General features: G+C 48.3%; 1 protein-coding gene across 1 annotated transcript in view; it reads right to left on the minus strand.

Annotated features, from left to right (window-relative positions):
- Nucleotides 1-20,154, minus strand: part of LEMD3 (LEM domain containing 3) — a 372,137-nt gene that overhangs the window by 285,823 nt on the left and 66,160 nt on the right. The window contains 1 exon segment of the mRNA XM_030216941.1: nt 10,120-10,157. Coding sequence (XP_030072801.1) covers nt 10,120-10,157 — 38 coding nt within the window.

Consider the following 20,154-nt stretch of genomic DNA (forward strand, 5'->3'; position numbering starts at 1 on the left):
ACCAGGAGGGGCATAATCGAAAGGGACATCCAAATAGTTTTGATTGGGACATCCTCGTATGTCCCCGATCCTCTCCGGCGGTGGTCATTTCGGGCAAGTAAGAAAAACAGGTCCAAAAAGGACGCCCATCACAAAATCTGAAGAAAAAAAAATCCAAGTGCTCGTCAGGGGATGTCCTTTTTTTTTTTTTTTTTGAGAGTGACGTGTATGAAGCCAATTTTGGTATGCACAGAGCAGCCAGCATAACGATTGGCTGCTCTGCGCATGCTCAGCTGGCTGACTGGCTTCCCCTCCTTAGGAAGGAAATCGCGTGCAAATGAACAGCGAGCAGCTCATTTACATGCAATTTCCTTCATGCATGCATGCCCGTTTTTTACCGATTCACTAAGGGATCGGTAAGGGAAGGGCTCTTTCCGTGGAGTTAGTGCATCTGGCTGTCTGTTTCTATTCAAGGACCTTACAAACCCAACTTCTCTACCCTTCAAACAATGCTTAAACTCTATCAACATCTGGTTATCCTCTCATCCAGGGCTGGTGGAACTTGGTAAGCGTGGTAAGTATGGCGGGGGGGGGGGGGGCGCAAACCTCTGGAGGGCGCCACAAGCCATGCTTACCGCCGGCTGGCCAGCTCACCTGCAGGCAGGTCTCAGATCCCACCTGCCCGCCCTCATCTCCCCAACAGCTCTCCTTTCGTTCCTGCCGCCCTGGGGGGGGGGGGGGGGGTTTAAATCTTTTATTTTACCTGAAGTCGCAGCGGCGCCAGTGAAAGCAGCAGGCTCCGGCTCGCCTCTAGCCTTCCCTTCCATCTCTGTGCCCCATCCTTCTCTGATGTAATTTCCTTTTTCGGCAAGGGCGAGACAGATGGAAGGGAAGGCTAGAGGCGAGCCGGAGAATTGCTGGACATGGATGGGAGGGGAGGGCAGGGGAGAGCGGAGAGTTGCTGGACATGGATGGATGGAGGGGAGGGAAGGGGAGAGAGGCGAGTTGCTGGCCATGGATGGATGGAGGGGAGGGCAGGGGAGAGAGGAGAGTTGATGTACATGAATGGAGGAGAGGGCAGGGGAGAGAGGAGAGTTGCTGAACATGGATGGAGGGGAGGGCAGGAGAAATTCTGGACATAGATGGAGGACAGGAAGGAGATGCACATGGAGGGGAGGGGAGACAGGAGAAATGCTGGGCATGGATGGAGTGGAGGACAGGGAAGAAATGTCGGACAGGGATGGAGGGCAGGAAAGACAGGAAGGAGATGCATACGGATGGAGGGGAAGGGAGAGAAGAAATGCTGGACATGGATGGACGGAAAGAAGACAGAGGAAGTAGATGCACACGGATGGAGGGGAGGGGTGAGAGGAGAAATGCTGGACACGGATGGAGGGGAGGGAAGAGAGGAGGAGATGCACATGGATGGAGGGGAGAGAGAAGAAATGCTGGACATTGATGGAGAGGGGGAGAGGAAAAATGTTGGACACAGATAAAGGAGAGGTAAGAAAGAGGAAGGAGATGCATATGGATGGAGAGGAGGGAAGAGAGAGGAAGGAGATGTATACCGTTGTAGATGAGGGAAAGGAAGAGAGGAGAAAAACTGCAAATTGATGGAGAAAATAGGAAGAAGCTGGATCCACTCTATACCTCCCTCCAGTCAAGTCTGTGGAGGACCCAGCTTTTACTTATGGATGTAGGGCAACAAATGAAGAAGAAAGGAGGAAAGTAAAGTAAATGGAAAGGAAGCCTTGGAAACAAAGTTAAGAGAACAGATAGAGAGCAGCAGAATCAGAAACTGGGACCAGAATGATCAGAAAAACAAAGTCACTAGACAACAAAGGTAAAATAAAATGGGAAAATTAGGTTCTTACCTTGGCAATTTTCTTTCCTTTAGTCACAGCAGATAAATCCATTAACTGATGGTTGTATCCGCCTACCAGCAGGTGGAGATAGAAAACATTGAAAGACACTGAGGCTCATTTTCAAAGCACTTAGCCTTTCAAAGTTCCATAGAAACCTATGGAACTTTGGAAGGCTAAGTGCTTTGAAAATATGCCTCACAGTGACTCAGGACAGCAAACCCCTTCTGCATCAGTATATGAAATTTCCAAAGCAGAGTGAATAAGAAAGGCAACATAACAAACTTTCCTCACAGTGAACAAATGCCCCAGAACCGGAGCAATAACCAAAGAAAGGAGGGACAATCTCAACCTCCTGCAATAGAACAGCATGTAGAACTCTGAGAACTTGTCTTCAACTCCTCCCGAGCTACAACATCTGCATGAAAGAACTGAACAAAAAACAAAGAAAGGGAGGGATCATGGATTCATCTGCTGTGACTAAAGGAAAGAAAATTACCAAGGTAAGAACCTAATTTCCCCTTCCTTGCATTCAACAGCAGATGAATCCATTAACTGATGGGATGTACAAAAAAACTCCCTACGTAGGGTGGGAACAGGCAACTCTGCGAGCAAGTACTTGTGCACCAAAATGCGTGTCCTGCTTCGCTGCAACAACCAGCCTGTAATGCCGTCCAAACGAGCTGAGAAGACCAAGTAGCAGCACGACAGAACTCATGAAGAGAAAGAACACCCGTCTCAGCCCACGAAGAGGAAACCACTCTCGTGGAATGCGCTTTAAACACTGCAGGAGGAGACCGTCCAGAAAGCAGATATGCAGAAAAAGTGACTTCCTTGAGCCAACGGGCTATAGTGGCCTTAGACGCCGGACCCCTGCGTCGAGGACCTGTCAACAATACAAAAAGGTGATCAGAAGTCCTGAAGTCATCTGACATCTGTAGATACTGCAACAGAGCCCTGCGTACATCCAAAAGATGCAATTGCCCAAAGGAATCCAGAAAGTCCTCCCTAGAAAAGGAAGCTAGAAAAATGGGTTGGTTCAGGTGAAACGCTGAAACCACCTTAGGCAGGAAGGAAGGCACTGTCCGTACTGTTACCCCAGACTCCCAGAACTGTAGAAAAGGATCCCGACAGGAAAGCGCCTGAAGCTCAGAAACGCGTCTAGCCGATGTCTTGGCCACCAAAAAGACTGTCTTGAGAGTCGCATCCTTCTCAAAGCCCACCTAAGCGGCTCGAAAGGCGAACGCTGGAGAGCCTTCAACACCAGCCCCAGATTCCAGGCCGGACACGGCGACTGCATAGGAGGACAGAGCCGAAGCGCCCCTCTGAGAAATTGGACAATGTCCGAATGTGCAGCAAGGGACAAGCCAGAGACTTTCCCTCAAAAGCATGCCAATGCTGCCACTTGAACTCGCAGGGAATTGTAAGCCAGACCTTTTTGTAAACAGTCCTGCAAAAAGTCAAATATCGGCGAGACTGTAGCCCGCGTGGGTGTGATCACCTTTGAAACACACACCGTCTCAAACTTGGGCCAGATCTGAGCATAAGCTGCGGAAGTAGACCGCTTGCAGGACAGCAAGAGAGTAGAGATGACCTTGTTAGAGTAGCCCTTGTCTCTCAATTGCGCCCTCTCAAGAGCCAGGACATAAGACCAAATCGGCAAGGGTCCTCCATCGCCACCGGACCCTGAACCAATAGGTTCGGTACCAGAGGCAAAGGGAGTGGAGCCTCCACCAGCATCCGACGGAGATCCGCATACCACTGACGCCTTGGTCAATCCGGAGCAATGAGAATTACCAAGCCTCGGTGCTGTCGAATCCGCAGTAGGACTCGCCCTATCAAGGGCCAAGGAGGGAGCACATACAGGAGGCCCAGAGGCCAGGGTTGAGCCAGTGCATCTAACCCCAGTGAGCGAGGATCTCTCCTTCTGCTGAAAAAGCGAGGGACTTTGGCATTTGAACTTGACGCCCTTAGATCCAATTCGGGAGTCCCCCATTTGGCACAAATCTGAAGAAAAACTTCTTCTGCCAGTTCGATCTGATGTCTGCTGAGGAAATTGGCTTGCACGTTGCTCTGACCTGCAATGTGAGCTGCCGACAGCAGATGCAAGTGGAGCTCGGCCCAGAGGAAAATTTGAGCGGCCTCCACGGCCAGTGCCCTGCACTGAGTGCCACCCTGGCGAATGATGTAGGCCACCGCTGTCATATTGTCTGACAAAACACGGACAGGAAGCCCTTTACCCCAACTATGTATTTCTCCTATCCAGAACTGGTAATCACCACTTACGGAATTATGTAAGCCACACTGAGCCTGCAAATAGGTGGGAAAATATGGGATACAATGGTTATAAATAAATAAATAAATAAATATCGCTCTCAGTTCCAAGCGATTGATGGACCACTCCGCTTCCACGGGTGTCCACTGACCCTGAGCAGAGATTCCCTGGCAAAGAGCTCCCCAGCCCGAAAGGCTGGCATTCGTTATCACCAAGCACCAAGAAGGAAGTGCAAGCGGCATTCCCTGGCACAGCATCCTGTCAGAGAACCACCAATCCATACTGTGCCGGGCCGCAGGGAGCCACGTAAGTCTGCTTTGGTATTCCTGGGAAATCGGAGGCCATTGCTGGCGCAGAGCAATCTGCAGCGGCCTCATACGAGCTCTCGCTCAGGGAACCACCTCCATGGTGGTCGTCATCGCGCCCAGGAGCTGAACAAACTCCCAAGCTCGAGGGCGAGGCATCCGCAAAACTACTACTACTATTTAGCATTTCTATAGCGCTACAAGGCATACGCAGCGCTGCACAAACATAGAAGAAAGACAGTCCCTGCTCAAAGAGCTTACAATCCTGATTCTGAAGCTTGCATCGCCTGTGGTCGGGGAAAGAGATGAAACCCCAAGGCCGTGTCGAACTGGACCCCCAAATACTCGAGAGACAGAGGGGGTCAGGTGACATTTGGGCAAATTGATCACCCAGCCCAGAGTCTGAAGAACCGTTATAACTCTGGTTATGGCGAGTCGGCTCTCGTCTGCTGAATCCACCCTGATGAGCCAGTCATCGAGATAAGGGTGAACTCTGATACCCTCTCGCCTGAGAAAAGCAGCTACCACCACCATCACCTTGGAAAAAGGTACGGGGAGCTGTGGCTAGGCCGAAAGGCAAGACCCGAAACTGGAAATGTTGGCCCAAAACCGCAAACCGGAGAAACCGCTGATGCAGAGGCCAAATAGGTATGTGAAAATACGCTTGAGGTCCAGAGATGTGAGAAACTCTCCTGGCTGTACCACCGCAACGATGGAGCGCAGGGTTTCCATGCAAAAGTGATGCACTCTTAGGGCCTCATTGACTCTTCGTAAGTCGAGGATCAGTCTGAAAGACCCGCCTTTTCGAGGTACCACAAAATAAATGGAGTAGCGACCGCAGCCACGTTCGGCGGAGGCACCGGAATCACCGCCCCGAGGTGCAGCAAGACTTGCAAGGTCTCCTTTACTGCCGCCTGTACATCGGGACTCCATAAAGGCGTCTCTCACCGGGGCACCGAATTCCAATCGGTAACCTTCTCTGATCAGGTCCAGAACCCACTGATCTGAAGAAATCTTGGTCCACTCCTCGAGAAAGAGGGAAAGACAACCTCCTACTGCAGGAATCGACAAGTGGACTGGCGTCCCATCATTGTGAAGGACGCCCCTGAACTCCTGGCTGTGGCCCGGCCGCTGCAGAACGCTTTTCTGAGCGAAAGGAGTTCCTCTGCTGAAAACGGGCATGTTGAGAAAACCCAGCAGAGCGCCCCAGGCGATATCTGCGAGCTTCGCGGAAACGTGGCCTGGAAGAGGAGGGAAAAACAGGACTTTTGGAAGAAGGCCTCGGCCTATCCTCAGGCAACCGCTGGGACTTTAAGTCTTTCACAATCTTCTCCAATTCCTCACTAAATAGCAGAAGGCCCCGAAAGGGTAACCTCACCAGCCTTTGTTTAGAGGCCATGTCAGCTGCCCAATGCTGCAGCCAGAGAAGGCGGCAGGACTCAACCGCCACAGACGACATTTGTTTAGCCGAAGCTCTGACCAGATCATAAAGGGCATCAACCAAAAAGGACAGGGTAGACTCCATACGCGGGCCTACCTCAGCGAGGGACCCCGCACCATCCGCGGGCTGATCAACCGCCTGCTGTAACCAGGAAAGGCAGGCCCGGGCTGCATAGGAGCTACAAATAGCCGCCCTTAAGGAAAGGCCCGAGATTTTAAAGGAACGCTTCAACATGGATTCTAGCCGCCGGTCCTGCATATCTTTCAAAGCGACCCCTCCCTCCACCAGGAGAGTGGTCTTTTTAGTCACAGCTGTGACCAACGCATCCAGTTTAGGCATCCCCAAAGGGGCCAAGTGATCCTCACTCAGAGGGTAAAGCTGACCCATAGCCCTGGCAACCTTCAAAGGCCCATCAGGGTTAGGCCATTGAGCAGAAATAAGCTCTTGGATGGAGTCATGAACAGGAAAAGCCCGAGAAGGCTTCTTAGTACTAGCCATCCTAGGATTAATAGAGGCTGCATCGCCCTCGGCCGGATCTTCAATAGAAAGGGCCTGCAAGGCGTCAGAAATGAGTGCTGGCAGCTCGTCGCGATGGAAAATCCGCACCACTTTAGGATCATCCAAGTCCTGTGGCAAACAGAGACCCTCATCTGGATCATCCATCCATGAGAGTCTGCCAGAAACCTCAGATTCCCCACAGCCTGACCATGGGTGGGGGGGGGGGGGGGGGAGAGCAGCACCACAGACGGGGAATTTACCCGTCTACCTTTAGCGTCAGTCCAATGCTCGGGGGAAGCCGCAAAATCAGGAGCAAACACTGGACTATCAAAACCTGGAAGGAATCCAGTCTGCAACGAAGTGTCAGACACCTCCGGCAGAGCTCTCTTTAACATGAAGGCCTTATGCATCAGCAGCACAAATTCAGGGGAGAAAAAAAAAATACTCACCCTGGCCCTCCGCTCCCGAATTAGGTGAAGCAAAGAAAGGAGCTCCTCTAGCAGCCTCGGAACGAGGCGTCCCCCTGCACTCAGACTTCTCCGCAACCACAAGGATAGAGTCATGCGGCGCTTCCAAAATAGCACCCGCTGCCAGCTCCATCGAGCGGGAAGAATCACCGCTCATCATGCCCGTACTAGCACGAGCATCTAAGGAGCACGTACTGCAAAGCCCCGCTGCTGACCTGCATTTACCACAGCGGGAGCAGCTCTTAACTCCTTCAGCAGCCATTGCCCGACTGGACAGAAATATAGAAAATAGAAAATGGCGGCTTCACACCAAACTTACTCACACAGAAGCTGTCCACGGGAACCTCCACGAAGGAGCTGGGCACCACTCTCACCTCAGAAGACCGAGTGAACGAGCTCCGGTCACGCTGCACAGAACCAGAATCTCTGGATAAGGCCTCAGAATAGCTGCACAGTAAAAGCGTGCCCCCCCCCCTTTTTTTTTTTACACTGTGAGGAAAGTTGGAGGCGGGCAGCAAGAGGGACTCCGGGAGGATGGGGGTATGGGGTAAGGCAGAGACAGGGAACAAAACCAAGTATGCCTTCAAAGTGGGCATCACCAGCCACAACACCCTCGCTCTACTGGCAAAGCACAGGAGCCTCCCCAGGCAGAAATCCATGAGCTGCTAAAGCGACGTCCACACCTGCTGGGAGATAGAGATATACTGAGGCAGAAGGGGCTGGCTGTCCTGAGTCACTGTGTCTTTCAGTGTTCTCTATCTCCACCTGCTGGTAGGTGGATACAACCATCAGTTAATGGATTCATCTGCTGTTCATGACAAGGAAAAGTTTATTTTCATTTTAGTATTTGGAATGTGTCCACTTTGAGAATTTACATCTGCTGTCTTATTTTGCAACGTGTTTCTTTCTGTTTTTCTGATATTATGTTGCATGCAGAGTCTAACTTCTTTAGGATTTCAGGTTAATTTTTGAAGAATTTGAAGAGGGGCTCTCTCTTCTGCATGTGTGACTAAAAGGCCAAGTGTCTGAATGATCTGTTTGTTAGGTTCTGAGATTTTGATAACATATTGTTTCAGGTTTGGCAAGACTGTTCTCCTAATTCCTGGTCTGTATGCTAATTTGGTTTCTCATTTTGGGTATACTGGAGTTGTAACAGCTTAGAGAAATTATTTATAACACAACAAAAAAAAAGTTATTTTTCTTCTCCTATACCGGTGTAATATTTTCAATGATGCCTGTATATATATGTGCCATGGCTGGTAAAAGGGGTGTGGCTACTGTAGGGGTGGAGCCATAGTGGATCCTGCCCCTGGATGGGTAGGGGCGCCGATTAATAGGCTGTAGGAGGGCACCAGAAACCCTAGCACAGGCATCTCCTCCTTAATCCTTTAAAAACTGTAGCCTTACATATCACTAGTCATCCTTTACAGCCATCTTTCACTCTGCTATGTGGTACCCCTTTAACTTTGTGGATTATTTTAAATATCTCAGCATGATTCTTAACTCTCAGCTCTCAGTCAACCAGCGACTTCAATGGTTAGATCTCGATTTCTGCGCTATACTCATTCTGTTCATAGTTACCTTGATGAAGCTGCACGTGCCACTCTTCCGTATTCTCTTGTGGCAACCCAGTTAGATTATTATCTTTGAAGGTCTACCTTCCTGTCTCCTCAAAAGATTACAGTCTGTTCAAAATATCTCAATGGAGCTACTCGCAGACCCTCATCGTTACAATCACATTAGCCCACTTTTAGCTAATGCCATTGGCTCCTTAAATTTTAGAATTCAACATAAGATCTTACTAACCCGCAAGGTTTTGTACTCCAGAATTTCCAATTATTTATCTTCCCTTATTACTCCATACATGCCCTCTTGTGTACTGCATTCCTCATTTGACCATCGTCTTCCATTCCCCCATACCCCCTCCCCATCTACCGCTCTCGACTTGAGTCCACTTGGCATTTGACTTTGGTATTCTCTCTCACTGGAATTCTACTCCCATCTCTCTGAAGATAACAGTCCTATCTTAAATTTAGGGCCTCTATGAAGGCTCACCTTATCACTTTGGCCTTCCACAATAATACACCAGCATAGATGTCTCTGTGGGTGGCAGTTGTAAATGGGGTTGTTTTTTTTTAATTTATTTAGCACATTTGATATACTGCTGAGGCCTTCACAAATACAACTTTCTATACAGGTACTAGTACTGTCCCTAATAGGCTCACATTCTAGGTAGTACATATTGTACCTGGGGCAACAGAGGGCTAAGTGACTTCCCCAGGGTCAAATGGAGCTACAGAGAGAACTGAACCCGGTTCCCCAGGATCTCAACCCACTGCCGACCGTTAGGCCACTCCTCTTATTACTCTTAGCTATTGTACTCACTTTTCATTTTTTTGTCAGTTCATTGTAATTCTCTTTTCTTACTGATACCATTTTAGATTGTTAACCACTTTGATTTTGTAAACTGAAAGTGGCAAATCAAGTCCATAACAATACAGTATTGCTTTTATTAGATTTCAACAAAGAGAACAGAAGAACAGTAAACTTCACAATCACAAAGACGTGTCCAACACAGCGAAGGTGACAAAAAAAAGGTAGAAGCTAGATGATCAAAATACCAGAAATTTATTAAAACATTCAATGACTTGACATGAGTGTGTTTCAGCCGCAAAGGCCTACCTTGGGAGTCTTCTATAGGATCTCACTACACACACTAGCTTTCCAAACAAACACAAATGTTATCACACCTTATGCAACTCAAAAAAAAGCCTTGACCTAGGCTCAGTCACATTCATACTTGAACTAAGTTTCAGTGCAAATGTGACTATGTCAAGGGGTTTTTTTCCCAGTTGCAAAAAGGTGTGATTTTCGTGTTTATATTTGGAAAGTAGTGTGTGACATCCTACAGAAGAGTCCTGAGGCAGACCTTTGCGGCCAAAACACGACTCGTATCGAGTCATTGGATGTTTTAATAACCTTCCGGCATTTTGATCATCATCTAACTTCCATTTTTTGTCATCTTTTATTCGTTTTTTCCACTGCCTTTGATTTAATCACGTCATCTTATTAGACAGACTAAGAATTTGTGATCTTGGGTATTGTCTTGCACAGACTTCACTCATATTGTTGCAGAACATTATCTTGGACCTTATTCCTCTCACTTGTACAGTACCTCAGGGGTCTTTAATAGCTCCAATTATATCGTCATAACTATTCCCAGATATTTTGTATAAGTATTCTCATAATGTATCTACCTTAAACAATCCAAATAATTTAATTATGTACTTACTTGTAGTTTTCCAAAATCTAGACCAGAGGGATTTTTAGCTGTGGAAGACAGACAAAAAATTACTTAATACTTATTGTACCAGATTCAAATCGCAGTCAACAGTATTTACAAATCAAACCTTTTTGCTTCAAAGTTCAATTGGCTCTTTTGGCAAAGTGCCACAAATGAAAATACCTACACTCATAAGGGGAAGGAGAGGGGCTAGAGGTAAACAATTTAAAAGAAAAAATTTCTTAATACTAGAGTGCATTCATAAAAACAAACATATTTCAGAACATTTATAGCCCACCTTTTCATGCCATAAATTGAGCAAGGTGGATTATAACATCAAAATAAAAAAATACATAAAAATACAAAACACAAAATAAATCAATACCTACTAAATACACAAGAATTAGAGAGCATCCGTATTAAAACTCATTCCTATGTAAAACAAAGGAGAAATTATGCCCTACCTGATAATTTTCTTTCCTTTAGTCAGTCAACTACCTTGTTCTGCACTAATGGGTGGTTCCCCTTGCTATCAGCAGGTAGAGAAGTAGAGAAAACTAAATTCTACCAGTGGCATCATTGGTATAAATTGGGGTGCCTCATGGAACAATCCAGTCTGCACCTGCCCAGCAGCAGAAGGTCCATTTTGTAACACACCCATGCCCCAACCACTGCAGACGCAATGATAATCACGCAATCAAAACACAACAGAGAGGCACTCGCTACTCTGCATAATCAGAATGCGATTTTTTTTTTTTAAAGAACTGAAAAGGAATCAGAGCATACCCAGAACCCTGGGTCGAAGACTTCCAAGGGAAGAATCCACAACAGTGTAGCCGACTAAAGAAAAGGAGAAATTAGGCCTTACCTGAATTTTCTTTGCATTAGCTCTTCACACTATTCTAGGACGTGTAGTAATGTCCATCGACCAGCAGGTGGAGATAGAGAATACAGAACTGAGCACCACTACATTGCCTCATGCTAACATCCCATTTCCTCAGTATCAATCCTCAAGCAAAAATGAAACACACCAACAGGTGCATGGTCAGCAGGTGCATGGTCAGCAAACAGCCAACCCAGCCACTAGAATGCACCTGGAAAGAAAGACCCAAAAACAGAGAGTAGAGCTGCCAAGGAGGGCATCGAGTCACAGGAGGGCTCCTGGAATAGTGTGAAGAACTAATGGAAAGAAAATTATCAGGTAAGACCTAATTTCTCCTTCCATTACATTACTTCTCACTATTCAAGGATGTGTGGGATATTCAAAAGCAATTCCTATGAGGGCAGGCAGCAAACCCCACCACACGCAACCAACTCCCCAAACGCAGCCTCAGACCGTGCGGCCACTCTATAATGGTCGCGAAAGCGAGACCCTCAAAAGGCAAGCCTGCCACCAAACCGGCTCAGCAGGCTAAACACACACACAGCGACTCCAGAGAAGCTGCTCCCAAGGCTCCTCTTAGCAACTGCAGCTGCAGAGTCTGTGTCTTTTTTTTTTCTTTTTGTTTTTTTTTAAATAGCTGATGATAGCAGCAAACACAGGTCTGTTGTGGACTAGAGGGTTTTGGGTTTTTTTTTAGAGGAAGGCTATAGTCCAAAGAGCAGCCCAAACTCTGGGAGGAAAGGGACCACAAGATGAAGCAAGGACCCAGGCCACCAGTTATGCCCCTAAAGTTGGCACACAGCCCAAACATCCCCTAAGCTCAACTGGCCAAAAGGCCCAGAAGCTGCAGAGACACCATCTACCACCTACTGGAGATACAGATATACTGAAGTGAAGGAAGAGCTAACGGTCTTGTATCACTGCCTTCAGCTTTGTAATTCTCTATCTCCACCTGCTGGTAGATGGACACAACTCACAAGGTTCCCGGATTCATCTGCTGCATATGCTAAGGAATGAAGGTATGCTGCAAAGCACACGTCGCTGCCCTACAGATATCCACCGGAGAAGACAGGGAGGCCTCTGCCCAAGATGCAAACACACGTCTGGTAGAATGCGCCTTCAGAACTAGAAGCAAAGTCTTCCCTGCCAAGATATAGGCTGAGACCACAGCCTCCTTCAACCAGTGGGCAATGGATGTCTTGGACGCCATGAGGCCATGTTTTTTCTTGCCAAAAAGCACAAAAAGTCTATCCAAACGACAAAGGTCATTAGTACCCTCCAGGTAATATGCATGAGAGCCCTCTGAACATCCAGAAACCTCAGCAAGGCAAACTGGTGCCCTATATCCTCCCGACGAAAAAGGAAGGAAGATCCATGGATTAACACGGAAGACTGAAACCACCTTGGGAAAGAAGGTACTGTGCAAAGCAAAACCCCAACCTCCAAAAACCGGAGGAAAAAAAAAAAAAAAAAAAAAAAAAAAAAAAAAAGAGTCCTCACAAGAAAGCTCCTGAAGCTCCAAGAAGCAATGGGCCAACATAATTGCCACTAAGAACACATTCTTCACATAAGATCTTTCACGGTAGCCTTGTGAATAGATTCAAACAGAGGGTGCTTGGAAGGGCGGAAGAAGGCGGGGGACCCACCCCTTTCAGAAATGCACTACATCAGGATGCACCACCAAAGAAGAGTTCTGCAAGGGACCCCGAAAGCAAGCCAGAGCTGCCACCTGAACCTTCAAGGAACCTAGCGCCAGTCCCTTGTGCACTCCCTGCAGCAAGAACACCAGGATGTGTCCTACAGAAGCTAAAGGATCTAAACCCCTCTCCGCGCACCAGCTCTCAAAAACACGGCATACATGAGCATTAGCCAAGGAAGTAGAGCGCTTCCTGACCCAGAATAAGACTGCAATGACCGAATCCGAATAGCTCTTCTTCCTCAGCCAAGCTCTCTCAAGGGCCAGGCCATAAGACCAAAGGGGGAGGAATCCTCCATGGCCACCAGGCCCTGACGGAGGAGACCTCGATCCCAAGGGAAGTGCAGTGGCTCCCCGTCCAGGACCCACACTAGATCTGCATACTATGGGCACCTCGGCCAGTCCGGAGCCACCAGGATCACCCTGCCCTGATGGGTTGCCACTCTCCTCATCAAACGGCCTATCAACGGCCACAGGGAAAAGGCATACAGAAGGCCCCCGCTTTGCCATGGTTGCTGCAGGGAATCTAGACCCAAACAATCCTTTTCCCTTCAACAGCTGAAGAAATGGGAAACCTTGGCAATGGCCTTTGTGGCCATGAGACTCAGGCGGGGTACGCCCCACAACCCACCACCAGCTGAAACGCCCCGGCCGACAATTCCCATTTGCTGGGATCCACAGAAAATCAGTCTCCATGTTGAGTGACCCTGTGATGTGAGAGGCCGAAAGGAAGAGCAGATGTTTCTCTGCCCAAGCCATCAATAAGCCAGACTCCACCACCAGCTGACTACTGACAGTCCCCCTTTGCTTACTGATATTGGCCACTGCTGTCGCATTGTCCAATAAGACCTGAACTGAGGCCAATAGTGGAGCAAAGACCTCCAGAGCCTTCCGCATTGTTCGAAGTTCCAGAAAATAGATGTGCCAAGGTGCCTCCGCCGGAGACCAAGAGCCCTGAGCCAGGTATCCCCAGCAAAAGGCTCCTTAGCCTGACAAGTTGGCTTGTGTCATTTCCACCTTCCAGTGCAGGATCTGGAAGGACATACCCCAACTCAATGACCAGGAACACAGCCACCAACTCATGTTCAGTCTGGCTGCCAACATCCAGGCAAGCCAAACTATGTAGTCCTCTGAAACAGGAGACCAATAACTGAGAAGAGACTGCTGCAGCGGACTCATGTGCACCATCGCCCAAGGCACCACTTCCATGGCCGCCATTATGGAAGCGAGGACCTGCACTTAACCCCAGGTCCATGACTAGGGAAGCAACAGGCGCAATCAAACCTGGCTCACCAGCTTCACACGCCGTCCCTCTGTCAGGAATACCTGAGCTCGCTGGGTATTGAAGAGGACACTGAAATACTCCAGCTGTTGCGATGGAATCAGCTTGCTGTTGTCGAAATTGATCACCCACCCCAAGGACTGTGCAGCAGGCGTGCCACCGTGGAAGTAGCCTCCACACTGTCCTGGTAAGAAGACGTCCGGATCAGCCAGTTGTCCAGGTTTGGATGAACACGTATCCCCTGCTTCCACAGAAAGACCACCACCACAAGCATGACCTTGAAAAAGGTCCTCGGGGCCGTGGCCAGACCAAACAGAACTGGAAATGATGGCTCAAAACTGCAAAGCAAAGGAATTGCTGATGCGATGTGGAGGTATACCTCTTTTACGTCGAGAGAGGTAAGAAACTCCCTCTCTCGAACGGACACAATCACAGACCAGAGAGTTTCCATCCAAAAATGCGCCACTCGCAGACACTTGTTGACCCCTTTCAGGTCCAGGAAAGGTTGCACCATGCCCTCCTTTTTGGGGACCACAAAATAGATAAAGTACCTCCCCAATCCACACTCGGAGGGACAGATACAATGGCAGGAGTCAGTAAAGACTCTACCATGGATCTGATGCAACCCATCTGGACGGCCTTCCGACAGGGAGGCCGTAAGAAGAGAGGAGTGACCGGGCGGGAGAACTCCAGCTTGTAGCCTTCACACAGAATGTCCAGCACCCATTGGTCCGTGGTGACAGTGGCCCACACATCCTAGAACACCTGAAGACATCCCCCTATCAGCCTGGATGGGTAGGCTGGCCTGGCATCATTGTAACTGTCGGGAAGAAGCAACCACTCACCCCATCTGTCCTGTAGGTTTCCTGTCACCACAGAAAGGAAGACTGCTGGGACTGAAATCATGACCCAAGCTGTACTTCTTGCTATCCCAAAAACAGGCTAGAGCCAGGCCTGCCAAACGACAGGAAGAATGAGGCATATTTTCTGGAAGCCGCTGAGGCTTAGTCTCCCCCAGCTCCTTGACTAGATTGCTAAGGTCCTCCCCAAACAGCAATTTCCCTCGAAAGGGCAACTTGACCCAGACAGGTATTAGAGTTGGCATCCGCTGCCCAAGCCCACAGCAGAAGCTAACGCCTGGCAGTAACTGCCAATGACATGCCCTTAGCTGAAGCCAACAGCATATCATACACTGTGTCTGCCAAATAGGCCAGGTCCACCTCCAGCTGGGTCACCCTAGCACCGCCCCAGAACCAGAACCTTGGTGCCATTACAAACAGGCACATGCAACAAAGGAACTACAAATGGATGCCTGCAGTCCCAAGGCAGTCACCTCAAAGGTCTGCTTCAGAGCCTGCTCCAGCTTTCTATCCTGCAGGTCTTTCAAGGCTGCACCGCCGGCAAGGTCGTCTTCTTGGTGACCCGCTGTCACCAATGAATCCACCTTAGGAAAGGCCAACTTCTCCTCCTCTTCCGGCACCAAGGAAGAGAGATGGGCCATGGCCCTCCCCACCTTAAGGCCCGAGTAAGGAGAGCTCCACTCCGTGGAAATCAGGTCCTGAATTTACGGGTGCATAAGGAATGCCTTGAACGGACCCCTAATGCCATTCATATGACTAGCCAGCTGGCCCCCCACAGTAGCCCCCACAGGTTCTTTAAATGGAGAGCGCCGCCAGTGCCTCAGAAATTAGGGAGCCCAACTCATCCCACTGAAAAATCTGGAACACCCAAGGGTCACCGCATCCCCAGGACAGTTCCCCTTCTTCCAGGGGCTCCACCAGCAAGGGACCCTCCGAGCAAACAAAACATCACCGCTGACTGGAGAGACCCAAGACCAACTCTCTGTGGGGTCATCCACAGGAACCAACCACAATCTTTTGGGAAGAGGAGGGGACACCTCCGCCTCCACACACCCTGGAAGCACCAAGACCGCCTGCTTCAGAAGGTAGCCCTGTTGGAGCAGAAGCACAAATTCTGGTGAGAAGGGAAAGCTCTGCCCTGGAACGCCCAAAAGGAGTGTCACGGTTGTGGCTGTGCCCTTATGTTCAAACCTACTGTTTCTCTGTATCTAGCTCTGTGACCTCTCCAGTCTGCCTTTTTCCCTATTGTTGTTCTTCCTGTTAGCCAAGCCTTGCATTGGTCTCCCTGCTTCTGCATCATTTCCTACTTGTGGCATCACCAGCCTACTCCTTTATAAGGACCCAGGGAGCTTTCCTACATGCCCTTTGCAAGAGGTCTCTTAATCTTGTATTACCTGTTTAGATCATATCCCTGATTGGCTTTGTTCCTGAAGGTCTGTTCTGTGTTTCCCAAAGTCTTGTGTTTCAATGCTTTTTTTGTTTTGTTTCTGCGAGTTTGCTTTTGAACCTTGATCCTGAAGGCCTGGCTCTAGAGCCACACCCTGCCCTTGGTGTCTATCTGTTTGACTTCCCTTGGCTTCTGCTTTTAGTCTAGCCCTGCTTTTGACTCTTGCTATAGTTAAGCTCCATGTTTAAGTCAATCTCATTGTTTAGCCAAGCTCTGTTCCTGTTTTCTGTTTTCCCTGTTCTGTTTCCTGTGTGTGTAGTTCTTGTCTGTTAATTCTGAAAGTCTGAAGAAGCCAGCATTGTGCCTAATTACCTCTTTGCTATGCAGTTGTGTCTGCTGCCTCTCAATCTGCCTGGCCTTTCCTTTCCAGCTGTGGAAGCTGGTAAGCACTTTGCTTCTTTCTTTCTTTCTTTGTTTGTTTGTCTTCCCTGCTCCAGCCAAGCCTGTTTGAGAATCCTGAATCCTGTTCCAGCCAAGCCTGTTTGAGAATCCTGAGTCCTGTTCCAGGCTTATGTATTGTCTTGCGTCTGTTATTCTGTTGCCTAGCTCCTGCCCTGTCTTGCCTGTCTAGGTGTGCTTTCTCTTGTCTCTTTCAGTCTAGTCCTGTCCGGATCCAGTCCTTGCCTTGTCTGGACCCAGTTTTAATCTACGTCCGTGTTTTGTCTTGTCTTGCATTTCTGGGTCCCAGTCTTAATCCAGTTCCGAGTCTTGCCTTGTCCTGTCTGGGTTCCAGTTCTGGCCCTTTGCCTTCTTTTCCTTGCCTCGTCTGGATCTGGTTCTTGTGTTGTCCATTGTGTTAAGTTACCTCTGTCCTGCCTTGTTGAGTCTGTTAGTTTATCCTAGTCCAGTCTGTTCTGATTCCTGCCTGTGCCAGCTCAGGTGATTTGTCTGCCAAAGCTCTGGCTTTGGTCCAAGGGCTCACCATTCCTGACAGTTGTGACAAGGAGCCCTACACGTCGCATAGCAACAGAGCGCCACGAGTGCCTGTGATCCCCAAATCAGCTCTGTGACCCTTGGTTAGGATGGTGGTTGTCCCCAACCCCCACCAGCTGAAGCATGTATCCCATGCTGATCCCACAGCATTGCCTACCCTGCAAGCTCAGTTTCATTAAAACAAGCGTGCACGGCATGACTGAGAACAGAGCAGGGCAGGCAATGTGAGACCAGCGCGGGACAAACACTTCAGCTGGCGGGGGTTGGGAGGCCCCTGCCAGCCAAGGTACCATCATGCGGCAGCGGCTGGGAGGCGAGCCAAAATATGCCCACCTATCGAGGTCTAGCTATGCCCCAGCTAGATTCCCTGAAGCCAGCGTGGAGCTTCGTGGTCAGTCAAAACCAAAATGACTGCCATTCCTACCTTCCACTGAGGCGAGGCGCCAAGAAGCTAGACCAGAGAGCTAGCACAGGAGGCCTCCCCTGCTGTTGTGATAGAAAATGTCTCTCAAGCACGCCACCTCAATCATCACCTCCACTCGGGCTTACCAGACTGCATACCGTGCAGCAGCCCAAGGATGAGTGCTGTCCCCCATATGAGGAGCAGAACTTCACCCCTTCCTCAGGGGCTGACATGCCAGTGAAAGCGCCTGACAGGAAACAGGAAACAGCCAGCGCTCTGCTTGCTGCCAAGAAAAGGAAGTACATAAGTATTGCTATACTGGAACAGACCGAAGGTCCATCAAACCTAGCATCCTGTTTCCAACAGTGGCCAATCCAGGTTACAAGTACCTGGCAAGATCCCAAAACATTACAACACCAGAGCCGCTGCAAAGAATCTCCCGGTGCTATTTTTTTTTTTTTTTAACAAAAAAGAAATTTGCTGTGCCACTTGCTTGATGACACCCGAGGCCCCACACACAACTGGGAGACTCACCACGGTGGATTTAGCGCCAAGAGCCACAGCCAGTCCCCTGTAATGGAAGACCCCTCACACAGAGAAGAAGAAAGACAGGGGAAGTACAGAAGATCCTAGGCAAGAAGCATGACAGGAACCCATAACTACCAGGTATGTCTGCTCTAACTCAAAACACTGCATTCAACAGGGAACCAGTTGACCAAATGGACCAGGAGCCAAGGCCTCGGAGCCAGAGACAGAGGTAGTCTGTCCATCCACCTGTTAGATATAGAAAATACAGAGGAACTGGGCTTCTAGTATGGGGCTATGTAGTGGTGCTCAGTTCTGTATTCTCTATCTCCACCTGCTACCAAACGTCCTGGAATAGAGGGAAACAACATAATGGAAAGAAAGTTATCAGGTAGGACAGTGTTTCCCCAACAACTTCAAAACAAGTACTCCCTGAGTCGAACAAATTTCAACAGAGTACCCCTGAGTAGCAGAGATTTAGAAATTGACATTTTATTGTTAAATAGTAAATAACTAGGCAACATACATAAATACATGTCACTGGAGATAGCATACAGACCAAGACACATATAAACTTGCCCTTTGACAGGTAGTATGTTACTCCTAGAAACTGAGAAAAAATTAACAATGACACCTAAATGGGGTCTAATTATGAGAAAAGGAGAAAAAGGTCCTCCACAAAAATTGTCAATAGTGACCAATCCAGTTTCATATTTTTTCTGAGAAAATGAAACATTAAATCTCATTGGTCACTATCACTATAGGCACGTTCTCCACTTTTGAGAAGTACTACCACCTTTTTTTTTTTTTTTAATAGGCCCCAATGAACCAAAGCACCTTAATATGCACATACCAAATGAAAATTAAAAATAAATACCACTTAGAAATGACACAGAAGAAACCAGTTTCAGAATATACAAGGAATGCAACCACAGCCACTTATACTGAAAGTGTGGAGCATCTTAAAATGTGGTGAAATATAGACAGATGTGTTGCTTTTATATAGGAGATCTGTGGTTTTTGGATGAAGGTATAATTAGTCCTTACCTGATAATTTGCTTTCCATTTGTCCCAACAGATCAATCCAGAGACTTGTGGGTTATGTCCTTCTACCAGCAGGGGGAGATAGAGAGAACTTCAGAGGTTTACTATATGTGGTCATGTGCAGTCACCTTAATCAGTATTGTTGATACCAAAGCAGTGGAAGACTTAAGAGGAAGTCCTCTCCTGCCTGCATAAAGCCCATGTAAGCTCCTCAACTGCTCCTGCAGGAGGGTAACAGGTTTCCTTTATGTTTTGAGTTGTTTTGTTTTGCCTATTTTTTGTTGTTGTAGCCAAAAATCAAATGAAGGAATCTCATGAAACTGAGGCAACTAGAAGAAAACACAACCCAGAACAACAAGGGATGGGGCCTCTGGATTGATCTGTTGGGACTAATGGAAAGAAAATTATAAGGTAAGGACTAATTTTACCTTCCATAGTGTCCCACAGATCAATCCAGAGGACTTGTGGGATGTACTAAAGCAGTCCTCATGGGGCGGGGTACTACAACCTCAGCAGTCGGGAGAAATGCTCCACAGGCTGCGGCTACATGCGCTGCCATGTCAAAACTGGAATAAGACATAAGCATCGCAACACTGGGACAGACCAAAGGTCCATCTAGCCCAGCACCCTGTCTCCAACAGTAGCCCATCCAGGTCAAAATCACCAGACAAGATCCACGGAGCAAAGCATTTTGTACTGATTGTCCCAGGAATAGTGGATTTTTCCCTGGGTTCCTTTAATAACCTTTTCCTTCAGAAAGCCGTCCAAAACTTTCTTAAACTCTGCTAAGCTAACTTTAACCACATTCTCCGGCAACGAATTCCAGAGTCGAATTACATGCTCAGTAAAGAAATTTTTTTTCTTATTTGTTTTAAACTTACTGCACTCCAGGTTCATCGCATGCCCCCTTGTCCTAGTATTTTTTGAAAGCATAAACAGACGCTCCATATCTATCTTTTCCACTCCACTCA

The sequence above is a fragment of the Microcaecilia unicolor genome, chromosome 10 (assembly GCF_901765095.1).
Source record: "Microcaecilia unicolor chromosome 10, aMicUni1.1, whole genome shotgun sequence".
In the NCBI taxonomy this organism is placed as follows: Eukaryota; Metazoa; Chordata; class Amphibia; order Gymnophiona; family Siphonopidae; genus Microcaecilia; species Microcaecilia unicolor.